Here is an 18,661-nt window from a genome sequence, read left to right on the forward strand (position 1 = left end):
AAATGTTATGGTCTATTGAAATCGAAAATAGATTGCCGCCTCAAGTATTGACAGTAAAAACCATGCAGCTGTTATGTCCAACTCATTCAAATGAGCCGTCCAAATTTACTTCTCTTTCGCTAAATGATTGTAAGTGAGCTGAGATGGCAAATTCATTTGAACCCCAGCTCACAGCTCAGCACTGATGCCCTGGCATCTCTGGTCCTCTTCTGTTTTTTAAAAAAAATCTGTAGATTAAGCACAGTGAGCTCAGGAGGAACCATCATTATAATGAAAATTTCACTTTCATTATCTCTCTTTCAACACACACACATTTGCACACACAACACCACCCGCCTTGTCAGATTCCTGTTCTCTCACATTTTTGCTGCAGCTATACATATTTTCATAAACTTCTTCACACACATCTTCTGACAGCTGTTTTCAGGCACCTTGTAAGTCTGTATCTTAGAACTAAAAATGCAAATTTATTTCTGTGGCATTCTTTTTATCTGACTCTGTCCCATTCGTCTTTGTTTTGACAGCCCGTGCTGCTAGATTTACTGACTGCTCCCTTAGTAGAGCTTGGAGGAATAAAGCAATTAAAGAGAGCGAGTAGGGAATGGGGGAGAAAGAGAGAGAGAGAGAAAGAGAAAGAGAGAGAGAGAGAGAGAGAGAGAGAGAGAGAGAGAGAGAGAGAGAGAGAGATGAGAGGAAAGTGGATGATGAGGGAAAACTCAGACTGCAATAAAAGAGTGAATTTTGCCTTTTAAGTATTGGCAATAACATGCAAAAATAACTGATATTTGTCCTTGCAAGTTATATTGTGTCTAATAGCATTAATAATAGCTGGTCTCAATATCACATCCTCACCACATATTGCTAAAGTTTCAGAAATATTCTGTCTCAGTCTCTGTGCAAGTTTGTACTTTGTATGGTCACAGTAGATTTTGTGTATTGCCATTTTAAATATAAAGTATCGTTTAAAAGTTTGTGATTGGTAAGATATAAATGTTTTTGAAAAAATCTTTTATGCTCACCAAGGCTGCATTAATTTGATTATAAAATACAGTAAATACAGTAATATTGTGAAATGCTACAATTCAAAATAACTTTTTTTTTCAATTTTAGTATTTCATAAATGTAATTTATTCCTGTAAATATTCAACTCCAGTCTTCAGTGTCACATGATTCTTCAGAAATCATTAATATGCTGATTTGGTGCTCAAGAAACATTTCTTATTATTATCAATGTTGAAAACAGTTGTGCAGCTTAATACAAAAAGAACAGAATTTATTTGAAGTAGAAATCCTTTGTAACATTATAAATATCTTAACTGTCATATTTGATAAATGTGTCCATGCTGAGTAAATGTATTAATTCTTTAAAAAAATAAATAAATAAATTTCCGCCCCCAAACTGAACGGTTGTATTTTGTGTTTTATTGCTTTTGTTTTATCTAACCCCTACCCCCCCAATATATTTATGGAGTTTGTCTGACTCACAGGCTCCAGATGTGTCTCTGGTTCCGCTGTATCAGAGGCTGGTTCTAAAGAGTGTGTCCTCCTTGAACCTCTCTATGGAACTGACCCTGCGTGAGCCCTTTGGATTGTGTGATTATGACGGGGATGAACTGTTTACAACCTCAAAGGTAAACAGGTTAAGTATAGTTGCTGTTTGTTTACCAGTAATGGCAAGTGTAACTGCATTGTATTGGGAAAATAAAAATCTTAAAATGGCATTTATTTTATTTTATCCTATTGTTGCACATCTATGCATGCAAGTGTGCAGGTAAGATTTTAATGCTTTCCATTACTTGACCCGTGCATCTGAAGTTTTGGTCTTTCAGGCGGAGTCTAATAGTTCTTCTCTTTCTGTAGAGTCTGGTGCTGGCAGTCGGAGCTCAGAAAGAGCTGTGGGTGCGTTTCAACCCCATGTACCGACAGGACCGTCTCACCCGTGTGGTTGAGGATGTGCTGGAGTTCTGCTATCATGGCCACCCTCAGCAGGATCAGGTGGTGCTGAGGGGTGAGGTTCACTTCCCTAATCTCAAGTTCTCCAGCACCACACTGGACTTTGGCTGCATTCTCAACAACACAAAATCCCGTCTCAAGCTCACCATGACCAACTGCAGCCCACTCGGTCTTTCCTACCGTTGGGCCTTCCTGGTAGACCGACAGCAATGCCATATTGGGTAGGAACAACACAAACATGAGTATCAAATAATAAATCTAAACTTAAAACCAAAATTGAAATATCTGGCATTTTTTACTCTCCCTCATGAACCACAAAAGAGGATATTTTGAAGACTGTTTGAAGTCCAGTTTATGTCCATAAAATGTGATTTGTAGTCCTTTGGCATTAACTAAAATGGTTAGGAGCACAGGGACACCTCTCCAAAGAATGAATTTGGCTGTGCTGTGCTTTAATTCCAAGCCGGTGCATTGTAATGTAGTCCACTGCAGAAACAGGGATAGACTGTATGGACTTAAGCTGATATTTAGCAATTCAGAGGCTGCATAAGCGAATTCTTGAGAGAAATGTTCAAGGAGTATTGATTTTCTGTTGACAAAAAAACAACAACATAAAATAAATAATTAAATTGGAGGGAATTAAACAAAAAGCCCCTAAAGATTAAGCAATCGATGCTTTATTTCAGCACTCAGATGTTAAAGACAGACAGATGTCCAGTCAAGCCTTCCAAGCCCTGAGAGGAAATGCAATAACTTTCTATAACTGAATAAACGGGTGATGATGTATGACAGACTGATGCAGCTGACAGCTCACACTTTGCTGATGGGAGTGAATAGTGGAGAAGCATGTGATTAAATAATGGGTCATCAGCATTTACAGTCTCTGAGGTGTTCAAATGGAGCAACTTAGAATAGCTGTCAAACATTTGATCTGTGTTTTAAAACAGAGCATTCAGTGTAGAAACTGAGTTAGTCTTTAGAGTCGAACCAGTGTTTAATTTCAATTAAAATGAAAATATTTAAATAAACCAATTATTCGCTAAACCAATAATTCAAACATGTAAAACCTGATCTCCTAAAATAACATTGAGTTTACAATTTAAAAACAATGTTGTGAATGTTTTTTAGTAATTCATCATCAGTGTGTTGTGAAGAGACTTACATTCTGACTAGCCAACTCATTCTCTCATGAGAAAACTTAACTATTTTACAAGGTGATGATTTCCTATGAATTTTTACGATGTGATTCGTATGGAAATATATGATTTTTTAGAAAAGTAATAAAGGTCCTCCCCTAAACCTAGCAATCAGTGGAGCATAAGCAGATCACTCAAAAACAAATGAATGAGCTACAAATTCACACAAATTATCCACCAATTCTCCAAAATGTAAAACGATTTGAATGACTTTTGCATTATCCGTTATTTTGTACAGATACGGTTGTAATATTATATATTTATGTTGTATATACAGTATTTATCTGATTAATCTCAAATATATAGGATGCGTTAGGTCGAATTAATTCAATTTACCAGTTATACTTCACTGTTCAGATTCAGCTATACAAGCGGGACAATTCTTGACATTGTTGTGACATTGTATGATTATATTATTTGAAATAAGCCAATAATAAAAAACATAGTGAATTGTTAATATCTTGCGGGTTAATTTTTTTTCTCATTGTATTTTTGCTATATTTGATAGCATGTTTTAATTAACATTTAATTATCGCAAAAATGTGTGTTTTTCATCTCGTCTTATAGGTCCATATATTTAACACACTTCCAGCTTTACACACACACTCATGGTCTCCTGGTTGGAAAATAAAATAGTTTACACAACGCTTCATTTTAAATCTCAGCTGTTGATAGCTGTGGGTTGAGTTTTTATAGTTTTAAATTGTTGTAGTGGCTGCCATGTCCTGCGTCGGATTAATCGATATATCCTCCGTGGGGCTGCAGTGCAAGCCAGTGAAGATTAATCACTTTCCACACTACTATTCGCTTCCCACCTCGTGCATGATCCAATAAGACTATGACCTTTCCTATCATTATCGCAGGGTTTTTAGCATGCATTGTCCAGCCTGCTAATTAAAAGCCTATCAGTAATTAAACCAAGAGCAAAGCCGCTATTATTGGACCACTTGGTTGATCCATTCGGGCTCCCGGCACATGGCGGATTTCTTGCTGATGGACAGTTTCTTGTGGTGTCTGCGGCTGATATAAGACTGATTACTTTTTTCCTTCTTTTCTGGTAGGTTTTTTAACGAGACGAGCCAGGGGACTGAAGGAGACGCTGGGGGGAAAAGAAAGGAGAGTGGGGAGGCGCAGAGGGAGCTGTTAGAGCAGAGAGAAGCTGACGGCAAGATGGACCCAAACAGGTCTGAGAACAGCTTCTGTGTGATACTAGAGGCTGACAACTCCCTGAAGCCTCTCCGATAATAAGCAGGAATTATGAGGATACATATAAAGGGGGATGTTTACCCGAATCTCATCATGTTAGCAGACCTTTGAGTATTACCTCAGCTCCTCACTGGTTCTCCAAGTTGATAATGAGAGAACGAAGCGTAGCCTCCTACAGAATCATTAGATTGCTCAAGAGCACCCATCACGTACGCACTCATATCGAGAAGGGCAGGTAAAAGTGAGGCGCTATCTGTGCGTTTGTTTAGCGTAACGAGCGTTTCTGGCAGCACATGTCTCTTGAGAGACTTCAGCCTTTGAGAACACCTGCACCAGACTTCCCTTCACTGCGTTGTATCTGAAACGCTCTCAGCACTTTCATTTGTTCTATGCCCTCAACCTGGTTCTAGAGATGTTGTTGAACACGCACACATTTTAAAACAAATACCATTCAAGCATAACAGTTGAACATTTTCAGATGAATTTTAGAAGGATTTTTTTTTTTCTAGATATGACTGGTGTTTTTAATTTCCAGGGGTCCTGTGGAGCTTTTTCATTATCTGTACTAAGCAATCGCCTCCTGGTTTATCCCAAAAAATGAAGTTACATCTTTTGATTAACAGTGCCCCCTGCTGACTCCATTTATAATGACACCCACTGTCCCAGCCTGCTCAGCTTCAATACAACCTTCCATCTGAATAGTTTTTACAAGATTTTTGATTTGCTTTATTTCTTAAAGCAAAATATTATGACGCATTGATTCCATCAACACTTATCCTGAATGAGGCACTTAGTCTATTCTTTTCCCTTTCTTCAGAGCCTGAGATTTTCTGTGTAAACTTTTCTTCTGATAAATTACACCTGTTAAATTATTTAATGCTTTCTGTAATTAACGGCCATCTTGACTCAATTTAGTTTCCGCCTGACCCTTAAGGCGGAACAAGAATGTGAAGTTAGAGAGATGGAGATCTAATGATTGGTGAAAACCACTAATAATGTGTCATTGTTTATATTTTTGCAGGGAGACTGATGTAATCATGCCTCAATTGGAAGAGGATGAATTGCATCATGGTAGTGGACAAGAGCAGAATAGGACCTACTCAACACGGCCAGTGAGCACAGAGCTGGAAAGCAAACCCATCAATCTCACAGCCAATGGGCATCCAAGTGTGAGTGTGAAAGAGGTCTGTATAACCTTGCGTCCGTCCCAATATGTTGATATATTCTCTAAAGTATTATACATTTTGAAGCTGCTCTTTTTCATTCTCATCTATTTCATAGGTGTTTGATATCTCCTCACTGTATGGGGAACTACAGCCTGGTGACACCAAGCTGGTGACCTTCTCATTTCTTGGTCACGCTGACATCAGCACACATGTGTTGGCATTGTGTGAGGTGGAAGGAGGGCCCACCTATGAGATCACACTCAAGGGTCAGGCTTCTTTTGTTTCGTATACACTGGACACAAATGACATTGACTTTGGTTTACAGGTAAGTTCACACTTTCAACAAAATAGCAATATGATTAATTCAGCTGCAATCTGTATAGATGAAAGGGTTCTGCTCTGTGTTTCCCCCCTATAATCATAGTTGTTTGACCATGTAGCTGAAGCAGAGCTCATTTTGAAGAACACAGGGAAAGTTGGATTTGATTTCTCTTCTCTAACTGGAGAACCAGGACTCTCTCTGGAGCAACTGTTACCTGGTCAGCCTCTCATCATTCCCAGCAAGGTGAGATGTTCTTCATGTTTTAAAACACTGATTACTTTTCTTCCTATCAAATTTGTGGCCCAAGTGCATCATGTGTCATGGTTGTGTTTCTTCTGAAGGGTCACCTAGAGCCGTATGCAGAAATGAGGCTCAGTGTATACTACCTTCCAGGAATTCCAGAAGTCTTTCACAAGACCTTTCAGTTGCAAGTGGCCTTTTATGAGACTGAAGTCATTACTGTAAGAGGAGAGGGTATTTTCCCTCGACTGTGTCTGGACCTTCCTAGAGACCTGAGTAAGTTGTTGTCGGTCATACACTTCCTTTCAAAAGTTTGGGGTCAGTAAGATTTTTCTTTTTAAAGGAAATTAATACTTTTATTTAGGAAAGATACTTTAAATTGATCACAAGTCACTATGAAGAAATTTTATAATTTTACAAAAGGTTTCTATTTCAAATAAATTTTGTTCTTCTAAACTTTTCAACTTTTTAGAATCCTAAAAAAGTATCATAGTTTCCACAAAAAGATTATCAGCACAATGTTTTCAACATTGACAACAATAAGAAATGTTTCTTGAGCACCAAATCAGCATATTAGGATGATTTCTAAAGGATCATGTGACACTGAAGACTGAAGTAATGATGCTGAAAATTCAGCTTTGCCACCACAAGAAAAAATAGCATTTAAATTATATAAAAATAGATAAGTTTTACTGTGTTTTTGATCAAATAAATGCAGCATTGGTGAGCATAAGAGACTTAAAAGATAAATTAAAAAAGCATTAAAAAAAATCTTACTGACCCCAAACTTCTGGTAGTGCACGTAGAGATCTGAACAAACCTTTAACCAACACAAAGTATTCAAACAGCTCAAATTGTGTGGCTTGTTGAGGACAAGTGTGCTCTCAGGAAAGGTTCACATAAAACGTGTTATTGGCCAAGTCAGACACCACGTCTTCATATGATCTAATTAATCGAACTTTATAAATGAATTAGCCATTCTGAGGCCAACAGAGCATCACAAATTTGTCGGACACATTGCGAATTTCTGACAGGATGTTTTAAATTCCTGAATATGGTCCAACTTTCACTCTCATCAAATACAATTGAAAGGAGGCCAGCCCTGCGTCCTGGCTCGCCTAACCTTTAATCAAACACAGTCGCAACATGCCAGCTTGCAGACTGACATAATGGTCTTGACCTTGGACTCTGCGCTAGAACTGTTCAAACCCTTTTTTTTTGCCTGATATGCAGCCAGCCAGAAGGAGTGCTATTTATCTTAGAAACAAGCAGTTTTGCTCTCAGTGGGAACTGAGATCTTGTGGTTATAGAGCAAATAGTGCAACTATTATTGAGGAAGGAGTGCTGTGTTGCTCTCTGATTACCTATTGATCGGATTCTTTGTTTTACTAACACAGGCAGTTTGTACTAAATAGAGAAGAAATAGCAGACTTTGTTGCTCGAGATATTTTTACATCATAAGGTCAATACTTTGACATTAGCCGAAGTCACACTATAAGGCCTATAATAAGACATTATTGAATTTGTAATAGCAATTTGTAAGATGATTTGATTTTGAACTAAACCATTTGAATGTTTTACTGTTGCTTTTTCTTTAAAGGTGCCTAAATCATAGGTGCTAATGATTGACTGTACTAAATCATAAAAATACCATGATATGTTTGCAGAGATTTAGGAAACATGCTTGCTCAAACACTTGTTTCTCTGAAAAACAGTGCTACAGCGAGTTAATCTACCTGCCCTAAAAGCCGATATTATCCATATTCTACCTGACCTAGCAGATTCTACCTGACCTAAAAAGCCTCTGTATCCATTTAAAAAGCTCTAAGTCCTGAGACGCATCAAAAAGCAGATAAATCAACACATCAACTTACACTGCAAGGCTCGTCACCTTCCATTGTCACTCGTGCTCGCTCCTGTTGCGTGTCCTCAATCTGGCAAGTGCCAAGTTTGAGGAAGAGGGAGAAACAACTCTCTAAACAAAATTGGTAATAGGTAATAGGTCAATTATGTGTGAAAGCAATTCAGCATTTGCATTACCTATCTTTGAAATTCCTGCAAACATTGTGCATCCTGTACAAATTGACAAAATTACAGACATCCATTTGTGTACACTACACACATGTTTTGAAATGAAATCTCATTTGAATAGGGCTTTCGGAAGAGGCTATGAAACCTTATTAAGGTGTTTTCTGTTCTCTGGCTAGATGCAGAGATATATGGTTCTTTGCTAGAGGAGGCAAAAGACTCGGTGGAGAATGAGAAATTAAGGGAAGGGGTGTTGAGCAGGCCTGTCACAGTAAAGGAGGAGATGCCACCTGAAGACGACTACATTCCCACTGTGAGTGTCTGTGATAATTGGACATCCCTCTTCCTAGCTTACCCATAAATTACTTGTGTAATCCATTAAACTCCCATGAGAATAGCCATCATTACAACTTTATATGTATATATTTGTGTGTGGTACTATAAATAGTGTCCTTATACGTGTGCCATAGTATGATGCCCTGCTGCAGATGGAGTTAGAACGACTCCTTGTGAAGGAAAATGCCATGGCTGTTCAGAAACAGCACCAAGTCACTGATCTAAGAGCAACTGGGTCCCCGAACAACTGGCTCAAGAAGCTGTGCAAGTAAGTCTATTCATGTAGAAACCTTTCATTTTTTACAAGCGATCAATGCGTGTGTCTGATAGACCTTCTCTTTAGGTTAATCTTGCCTGAGTACACACTGGACTTTGGGTATGTCATCAATGGCAGCATCGTGACCCACATTGTCAAAGTAACCAACACTTGTCCAGTGGCTGTATCTTTCAGAGCTGACAAGAGCTCATTGGCAGGCACAGGTTGGTCCAAACCACAGAATGTTCAATAGATTTAAAATAGCCAGAGATTATTGTTCTGGACATCATCCATTTCAGCGAAACAGATGTTTGTAGGTGTCAATCTTTGTGATGTGTTTAGATTGTTCATGAAGCTTGTGGCTTGATTAAAATTGAGCTTTTTCTATGAGTGTTATTATTCCAGTATGTTAGTATCGGCAAAGCCTAAAACAGAATTGTTCATTACAGCTTTATTGAGGATCCACTGCATTATATTCATTCTTTCTCTCTCTCTCACAGGGTTTAGTACAGAATTGGACAGGGTGCAGAATTTGCCCTTCTGTGAGACAGAGACGTTTGAAGTGAAGTTTGATACCCGTGAGGCCAATCTGGGAAAGATCAATGCAGTTATGCCCATACAGGTTTGATGAAAGCAACATTAAATATATGAGACAAAGAAGTACAGGACGAAGATAAAATATTGACTTTTCATGCTTGATGAGATTACAAACATTCACCATCATAATCATTCACTCATACAGACTTGTGCAAACATAAATGTTATGACAAAATTAATAAGAAATATTAATTTTCATTTAACAAATGGAAGCAAAATTGTTATATCTTAAAATTTGTTAAATTTTTTTATTCAACTTCTCACGCATTATTATGCTGATAATATAATTAGCTACAATTTATTAGTGAATTTGATCAATTTTGCATATTGTTTGTACAGTACATACCGCTATGTTTATTGTACATTATAGCCCCTTTGTTGATTTTCTGTGTCACTAAATCCTGTGTTTGACAGGTGACTAAGGGACCCCAAGTGCAGGTGTGTTTATGTGCAGAGGTCACCATGCCCTCCCTCACAGTGTCAACAGACACACTGCAGTTCGACACCATCCAGTGTGGCCTGTGCCAGGTGATCACAGTCCAGCTGTACAATGACGGGCCAGTGCCCTGTGAGTGGAGTATCAGACAGGAGGAACGGCCAAAGAAGGTACAAGCCTTTTACACTACAAGCAAAGGGCCAAAGTAATTTTTTTTCTTTTGAATAATATGCACTATTTATTCACAGAATGAATATGATCATGTATTGAAAAAGTAAATAGAGTCCGTTTTGATTTAATGTTGGGTCTGAGGTTCATTTCCATCATTATTAGCTGGTTTAGTAATGAATTATATATATCTACTGGATATTAAAGCATGTTGGCCGTAGGGCTGAGATTCATTTGTCTTTATGGCATGTTTGCTGCTTCTAGTTTTAGATCAGGCTGCAGTATGAGGTTTACTTCAGTGCTCTTACCATTTGCCTCTTACCTCTTACAGTTATAATGTTTTTTCCTCTGATAACATATCTAGGTTTTGTTGTGAATAAATAAGTGGAAATTTATCCCAGATGTTTTGTTTTCTGTATTGGTTTTGTGATTAGATTGACAAGCACATCCCTCTGTACCTCAGACGGCAGGCTCTGCTGAAACAGCGACCTCCTCCTGTTGTCTTTGAGTCATTGCCCTCCGATGGCACACTCTATCCTGGTGACAGAGCCAACATGCAGGTCAAATTCAGCCCAGCAGAGGGGGTAAAGTCAACCACAGACACTAGATACTGTATGATTACTCAATTATTAGTTTTTCATATACACTACTGGTCAAATTTTGGGAACAGTAAGATTTTTTTGTAAAGATATTGATACATTTATTCAGCAAGGGTGCTATAAATTGATCAAAAGTTACAGTGAAGCAAAATGTTAGAAGAATAATGTTAGAAGAATATTACAAAAGATTTCAAATTGATGCTGTTCTTTAGAAATTTCTATTCATAAAAGTTTCCACAAATATATTAAGCAGCACAACTGTTTTCAACATGGATAACAACAATAAATGTTTCTGAATGATTTCTGAAGGATCATGTGACACTGAAGACTGGAGTAATGGCTGTCTGAAAATTTAGCTTGCCAATCACAGGAAAAAAAAATACAAACAGTTGTTTTAAATGATATCAATATTTCACAGCATTGCTGTTTTTTTACTGTATTTTTGATCAAATAAACACAGCCTTGGTGATCATTTTTCAAAAACATGAAAAAATCATATCAACCCTAAACTGTTGAACAGTAGTATAAATAGTGATGAATGGGACTTTCTAATGTTTTCTTCAGTTTAAGATTCAATCTAGCTACATTTTAGCCGAAAACACTTTATATTTTATATTTAAAATACTTAAATAAAAGTGACAAAGAACATTATCATATTTTTAACACAAATCAGTTTACCATGTTGAATTTTATTCCATAAATCAGGATGAAGGCACCTCTATTGAGTGCCATAATATCATGACTTAGTTATGAATAATTCCAATATATTGTTGTGTTACCTGCAGTCGATATGCAGGCCAGCTGTATGTTTTTCTTATGTGTTCCCTTCAGAGGACGTACAGTCAGAGACTAGTGATAACAGTGGCACAGAGCACTCAGAAGATCCTGCTGCTGGCCCAAGGACAAGGAGAAGAGCCTCAGCTGGAGTTTTCCTCCTCAGAACTAGATATGGCGTCCATCCTACCCTATAGTGGAGGAAAGGTTGCTGAAGTGATTGTCCGCAACCCTTGCTCGTTCCCTGTTGAGTTTTACTCTTTGGACTTCGACAAACAGTACCTAGAAGAGGAAGAGGTGAGCTTAATTGGTTCCAAATGGTATTTTTGTCAGGATATAGAGTTTTAGATGTCTTTATCTCAATATTTCTGTAAAAAAATCCAGTTCAGTCATGAAACTCTAGAAGGTGCAGGCTGATTGGTCCTTTAAATGCAGTCTGCAAGCTCACATTATTACCACATGGCACAAGCTGATTGGCCTCTGCTGATCCTGCAGCCAATGAGATTGCTTGCTCAGCATTAAAATAGTCTGATTCATTGTTTGCTGTGTTTGCATTGTTTGTTTCCTCTGAAATCCTCCACCTGTCCAGATCTGCTACGGGATTTATGTCTATTTATGCAGCAGCATATCTTACATGCTCACAGAAGCGTCTGTGTATCTATTAGTAGTAGCAAGTCCATACTTGTTCTGCAGCAGCAGCAATAATCAACAGCAGCAGCAGCGTAAAATATAAGACCAAATAAATTAACATTGGCATATTCAATAACATGCTAAAACTATTCAGAGAGTTGTTGTGATTTAAATATTTATATTAAAAGTAATGTGATGACATACTGTCAATATGAATATTTCAACATGAACATTTAGAATATGAAAAAAGAATTGTATCAATTTTTCTATATTATATTTGCTATATTATTATTAAGAGATTTGCTATATTATTATTGGTTTCATTTATATATGAGATCTAAATATTTATATATTTATTTCTCCCAAGGAATCTTATTTCTCAACAATGGCTTTAGATTCTCACAGATGTGTTTGGTTTAATGTAGCCCTGGACACTGTCTGGACAATCCCATTATATATTTATTTTCTTTTCCCATTGTTTCTTTATGTTCTGCTCCTCAGATCTTGCGGATGATAAAAGGATATGATGCTCAAAATGTGTTACTTCTACCTCCCCGTTCTCCTGGCGAGACTCTGCCCCCAGAACTGTTGGACTACTACAAAGAGTACAGCTCACAAACCAACCAGGGTACTGCATACTGCAGCAGAGATGGTCTATATTAGGGGGTTTTAATCTTTTAAATGTCACCAACTCCCAGATCTGAAATTTAAATTTATTTAAATGTATTATTGTATTATGTTATTATTTATTGAATATTTTTTTATTTTTTTATTTTACACAATGTCTTTCTAAACCTTTGCATGGAGTCAGTTTGAAAACCCCTGGTCTATATGATAATAACTATACCGTAACTGACAATGGAAAGCGAGGAGCCTTACAGTATAAGTAGATCAGCTAATGTATATGCTTGCAATTTTTTTATTGCAGAGGCTTTATTTTTTTTTGAATTTACGATCTCTGAACCAGTTCGTTTGCTGGCTTCCATCTCTGTGTTTTCTGCCAACTGACTTACTATTCCTAAATACTGCTACCGGTATACCGAAATATTATTGGGTAAATTGGCTGTGGGTGGGATCACACAGACTAGTAGATGTAGAATAACTAGTACAGTACTAGTACAGTAAACAAACAAATATTTGAACTTAGCATATTTCCTACATCTCTGCAAACATAAGGTATTTTTATGCTTTAGTACAATCAAAATAATTACATGGAGCACCTTTTAAATGCACATTTTCGAAAATGAGTTAAAGTGTGTCTTTTTATGCTGTGTTTGTAATAAACAAAGGATATTTGCTTGTGTTTTGTCAGACTGCCTTTTTAGCATAACTTTTTAGCTACAAATTTTGAAATGAGGTTTTAATTTATGATTGATGTAGAATTTTATACAAGACTATAACACAAATCGGACATCTGAGTGCATGATCACAGATTTTTCAGATCACATAATTTCAAGTGAATCTAATAGATCTTGCCTGTTTTTAAGAATCTGAGGAAGGTCTTGCAGAAGATGACAAGGAGGAGACAGCTGAACCATCTGAGGGTGAAACACTCAGTGGTAAAGGTATGGTTCAACTAAGGGCAATAGTAATTTGAATGCATTTGCATTCTTTATGAGATTGGTATTATAATACAGTACATTATTGCAGGCACAAAAATGAGAATACATGTGTCTTCTCCTCAAAGGCCTGACTAAAGACAACATCAGTGCTGAAACTGCAGTGGGGGATCTGGAATACGACCCTGTGTCCAGAGCTATCGCACGTCACATGGGCATTGATCTTTCACCAGAGGGCAAGGCTGCCCTAAATCGCCGGGGCATTGCCATCATTGTGCATGGCGCTCCTCTGTCAGGTAAGATGTCAGGGAACATGATAAATAATTAAAAATAATTTTAAAAGAATTTCCAAGCACAAAATTAGCTCATCTCTGTGTGTTTGCTCTGATGTAAATGTAAGCATCTGTGTGCAGGTAAAACAAGGACAGCAGTTACTCTGGCTAAGCACTATGGGGCGGCTTGTCTCAGTGTAGATGAGGTGGTGCAGGAGGCCGTGTCATCAGGGAACGGCTCTGCAGCCCTGAGGGCAAGAGAGCTATGTGCCAAGGTTGCTGCGGTGTATTCTCAGAAGGAAATGGAGGAGGCAGCGACAGATATGATGGCCCCTCCTAGTCAGGGTACTGGTGCTCTTAGTGTTGAAGCAGTTGCCAAACACACGACAGAGGGCAGCCAGAGCAGTGATCCTAAAGTCCCGCCATCTTCTGCCTCAACCCGCAACAAAACAAACATCACAGGGCATTCACAGAAGAATGACAGCTATGGTCCTGCTGCTTCAGTGGTACACACATTTTTTGGGCTTTTCACTTAGTCACATACATATCAGATGAAATTGAATATATGACAATTCTTCACTCAATAAGATAAGATATTAAGATTGTTTGTTTTTTAGCAATAATCTAACAGATTTAGAAAATAAGAAATAAGAAAATAAAAGAGAAAATAATAATTAAAGCAATTTTTTTTAGATAAAACATTTTTCTAAAAAGATATTGCGATATATACAGTGTATATAGAAAGATATTTATAGTTAAAATAAAAATAAAAAAAATCAATGAAAAAAAAATGAAAATGAAATTCTGTTCATCAAAGAATTCTGAAAAAATGTATCACCATTAAAAAAACTAATACAAAATAAGTAGCACAAATGTTTTCACCATTGGTAATAATAAGAAATGTTTCTTGAGCAACAAATCATATCATAGAATGATTTTGGAAGGATCATGTGACTGAATATTGAGCTTTGCCATCACAGGAATAAATTACAATATATACATGAAAATACATCGAAATAGAAATCAGTTATTTTAAATTGTAACAATCTTTCACAATAATACTGACTTTACTGTTTAAAAAACAAATACAAATAAAATAAATGCAGTGTTGGTGAGGATAAGAGACTTTCCCTACATTAATATAGTAAGATACTGTAGTAAAACATGCTGTAATATGTGGATCTGTTCTGTACTGGATCATGTATGAATGGATATAAATAAAACTGTATGTTTGTGTTTGTGCTACAGACAGATGGTCAGGCATCCAGGCATCTGAGTGTCAGTCAGAATGAAGAGCTGGCGCTGATTAACTGCCTCCTGCCTGATGATGTGTTGGTAGAGATCCTGTCAGAAAGACTGCAGGTGAGAGGCTTCTACGTTGTGTACATTTTATCGTATACCCTATGCCTGGTATCTGATATACGGATGATAGTTTATGTCAATCACAGCATATGTAGACAGCACATAGTGATTTTTGTCTTCCTTGCTCCCATGCCATAGCTTAGCGACTGTCAACGTGGTGTTGTGATTGACGGATTGGAGACACTGTACAGCAGCTCTCTAAGTAACACACTCCAGATAATCCTGAAAGCATTCAACAACCGTCGCCATATTTATGTTATGGACCTCTTTAACAGCTACAGTGCCTTCAAGCTGAGGTGCTCTACACCCTTCTGACACTAATTCAACATCAAATTATTTAAAAAAAAAATTGTTTAACTTAATCTTATATTCCCAAACTTATTTTGTCAGCCGAACCCCTTTGACATAAAATATTTATTTGAAGTACTGTACCCCTTGAGATTTTAAGTTAATATTTCAATAATTTATTAACACTGTCGCATGTTCACGGTTCTCTGATGTCTGTTAATGGTCATATGACATGCGGTTAAACAAATAAAGTATTCAATTTGTAGTAAGTGTTTTAAGTTAGAGTCATAACACTAATATTTTATCCCTTACATTTTTCACTTTTAAATGTTAATCCATCGACAAATACATTTAATTTAGGATGTATACTGTAAACAAGTCTTTTTTAGGTCAATTTTAATTGCAGGTTTTACAAAAAAAGTAAATACATTCTAAATTAGTAATGATAGCAAATATTCAAAGAGTTCTTCACACTCAATTTTAATAAATAAAAAACTGCACATACGACCAAATTGTGTATTACTTTAGAGAACTGGAAAAGTTTGAGCAAGAACAAGTTGAGAGAAGACAACAGGAGCTTGAGAGTTTAAGAGCAGAGGAGATGACACCTAGTGAAGACTCTGATGCCAGACCTCGAGAGGAAGACACTCCGCCACCTTCTGAGGACCTACAACAAGAGATGGTTTGTTTGAGAGTAGAATTGACAATATGCTTACCTTCAAAAGACTCTTCTTGTGAAGCCTGAAGATTAAAATTTAGTAACATGAGTAGATGAAATGTATTAAGTATTTAACTTCCAATCAAGATAAAATGTATAATTTCTGTACCACAAGCAGCACCAATTGTAATTGCTGTACAAAAGATTGGCTGGTTAACATTGTCCAGTTATGTTTAAAAATCTAGTTTTAAAATTTTTACTGTATTTTGTTGTTCTCTGTCAACAGTCCAGTGAGAGTGACAGACAACTACTGGCCCGATTCCAACTGTATGAACAGAGCCAGACAGAACTCCAACAGGTTCTTCAGTTCTGGGACCGAACGCAGAGTCTTTTATTACAGCCCGAAGGCCAAGAGACCAGAGACATGGATTGTCCTCCTCCCTCTGCCAAAAAGAGCAAGAAGGAACGAGAGAAGGAGACAGTTGAGAAGGAAAAGCTGAAGGTGGAGCGTGCAGATATGAAGTCACCAGCTCCTCGTCAGACCCAAGTGTCAACTGATGGTGCCGAAGACTCAGAAAAGATGGTGGTGCCAGAACCCATCCCACACATATGGCTTTTTATGAAAGAGAAGGAAAAACTGAGTGCATTGGAGATCATCAGTAGCATGAAACTACCCTCCCATGAAGAGGTAGAATACTTCAATTTCTCTTTATGTTGGAATTATTTTCTTTGTGCAAAGTTTGTATCCGTAGTGTATGAACTTGAAGTCATTTTTTAAATCGATTTTCTCACAGGTTTTGTATGGGCTAGGGTTAGGACCTGAAGGTCCACCCATCCCACCACCTATAATATTCTCCACAGTCCCATACCCTAAGATGAGATCAGTGCCCAACACAGAGCTGTCCAGCAGCTGTTTTACCTTTTTGATGCCCATGTCTTGTGACGACATGTTAGAGAAGAAAGAAGCAGACCTGAGATCAGAAGCTCCTCAGGTACTAAAGTCTCGAAGAAACTCTCTTTTACATATCTAAAGCCTTGTCATTTAAATGAAACATTAATTTGAACAAAGAAAAAGACTTGTCTGATGTACATTAAAAGCAATATATTTGGCGTCTTGCAGGAAGGCATGGCAATTACTAACACATCTAAACCTGGCCAGATTATACCTTCTGAAGAACCCAACTCAGAATACAACAAAGGGTACAGGAGGTCCTTCACACACATCAAGCACATATACAATCACAAATAAATAGAACCATTTCATTCTGAATTCTTGAAATCTTTCATGTTTTACAGACTCACTGATTTCCGCTGGATTGTACCACCAAATGGAGCAGTTACCCTAAGGATAAGGTTTTACTCTTCTGTTCTTGGAAAATTTGATCAGACTTTCAGCTTTGAGGTGATGGGGACCAAGCGATGTTATCAGCTACACTGTAGAGGAATTTGTGCTTACCCATCTATAAGCAAAGACCCCAAGTGAGTGACATTTCAGTAGGGAAATTAAGTTATCATTGAACTTAGACATGAATGAATTAGCGCCTATGTGTTTATTTAATAGGATTGTGTTTGCACACTGCAAAAAGATCCTGCGGCCTGAGAGTGGACTCCAAAAGACTTACATTATCCAGTCGAAGCTGTATGAGTTTGGACCTCTACTGTGTGGAAAGACCAGGGACAGGTGCTGGCATTTAGTGCCAAACTATCCCTTTTGCATTATCGGTTGCCTTAACAGTACTTTTCTGTTAAAGCTCTTCGATAATAAATGCGTATCTATATTAGGTCTTTATTAATATAAATGATGTTATCCTGACCCAGGTTTAAAGAAGGAAAATATCCTGAGAACATGGATAAGTTTGTAATTCACAACAATTCTACAATGAAGGCGGAGATCCATTTTTGCTTCAAACATGATACCAAGGCCACCACTTTCCTACTTGACCCTCCAAATATGACACTGGAACCCAATGAGCGAAAAGTATGCACATTTATATTTCTTATTGCACAAATTCTGTGTTTGTTTGAGCTGTAAAACATTTTTAAATATGTAAAATATTTTAAATGAGCTGTAAATGCTCCAAATAGACTTAACAGTCTATTTCTTATGTTTATTAAAAGTGTTTTGGAGCTTTAATTTCAGTGTGCGGACACATTCCTCCTTTGTTTTTGTTTTTTTGTTGTTGATTTTTTTTGTCCATCACCTGAAGCCCAAATTAGGTTTTGAATGTGCACACCTTGATACTCACTACTACAGTATCTGTACAATAACATTAGCCTTCAGTTTAACACCAGGCTTTTACTCAAACTCTCCTGTCATTATTGTCATTAATATTCCCCTGGCAGGTACTAATGGTGTGGGCATACCCAAATACCCCCAAACATATAGAGGACAGTGTGGTGTTCTGTATCAAGGGGAACCCAGAGCCTGTTGTTTTCCATCTCTCCTGTGTAGGAGTCAAGCCTGAATTGGAGCTTGACCGCAAACTGCTCCAGTTTGACAAAACTCCACCATACAGGTCTACTACATTTACTTTCGCTAGGAATGTGATTATTGCTTGAAACACTTTTATTTAACTAATAATTGGCTTTTTGTTAATTGTTATTAATCAGAAATA

General features: G+C 37.3%; 1 protein-coding gene across 1 annotated transcript in view; it reads left to right on the forward strand.

Annotated features, from left to right (window-relative positions):
- hydin (HYDIN axonemal central pair apparatus protein) overlaps positions 1-18,661 on the forward strand; it is a 69,418-nt gene that overhangs the window by 31,696 nt on the left and 19,061 nt on the right. The window contains exons 21-48 of the mRNA XM_079874719.1: positions 1,488-1,631; positions 1,861-2,174; positions 4,211-4,333; positions 5,377-5,539; positions 5,637-5,846; positions 5,946-6,086; positions 6,185-6,359; positions 8,291-8,424; positions 8,582-8,715; positions 8,791-8,927; positions 9,204-9,325; positions 9,715-9,906; positions 10,339-10,488; positions 11,335-11,574; positions 12,409-12,535; positions 13,395-13,472; positions 13,595-13,762; positions 13,880-14,244; positions 14,987-15,100; positions 15,239-15,396; positions 15,917-16,070; positions 16,333-16,734; positions 16,841-17,038; positions 17,167-17,246; positions 17,343-17,525; positions 17,608-17,727; positions 17,865-18,024; positions 18,390-18,562. Coding sequence (XP_079730845.1) covers positions 1,488-1,631; positions 1,861-2,174; positions 4,211-4,333; positions 5,377-5,539; positions 5,637-5,846; positions 5,946-6,086; positions 6,185-6,359; positions 8,291-8,424; positions 8,582-8,715; positions 8,791-8,927; positions 9,204-9,325; positions 9,715-9,906; positions 10,339-10,488; positions 11,335-11,574; positions 12,409-12,535; positions 13,395-13,472; positions 13,595-13,762; positions 13,880-14,244; positions 14,987-15,100; positions 15,239-15,396; positions 15,917-16,070; positions 16,333-16,734; positions 16,841-17,038; positions 17,167-17,246; positions 17,343-17,525; positions 17,608-17,727; positions 17,865-18,024; positions 18,390-18,562 — 4,859 coding nt within the window. The remainder of the gene's footprint in view (positions 1-1,487; positions 1,632-1,860; positions 2,175-4,210; positions 4,334-5,376; positions 5,540-5,636; positions 5,847-5,945; positions 6,087-6,184; positions 6,360-8,290; positions 8,425-8,581; positions 8,716-8,790; positions 8,928-9,203; positions 9,326-9,714; positions 9,907-10,338; positions 10,489-11,334; positions 11,575-12,408; positions 12,536-13,394; positions 13,473-13,594; positions 13,763-13,879; positions 14,245-14,986; positions 15,101-15,238; positions 15,397-15,916; positions 16,071-16,332; positions 16,735-16,840; positions 17,039-17,166; positions 17,247-17,342; positions 17,526-17,607; positions 17,728-17,864; positions 18,025-18,389; positions 18,563-18,661) is intronic.

The sequence above is a fragment of the Squalius cephalus genome (genome assembly GCF_949319135.1).
Source record: "Squalius cephalus genome assembly, chromosome: 6".
Classification (NCBI taxonomy): Eukaryota; Metazoa; Chordata; class Actinopteri; order Cypriniformes; family Leuciscidae; genus Squalius; species Squalius cephalus.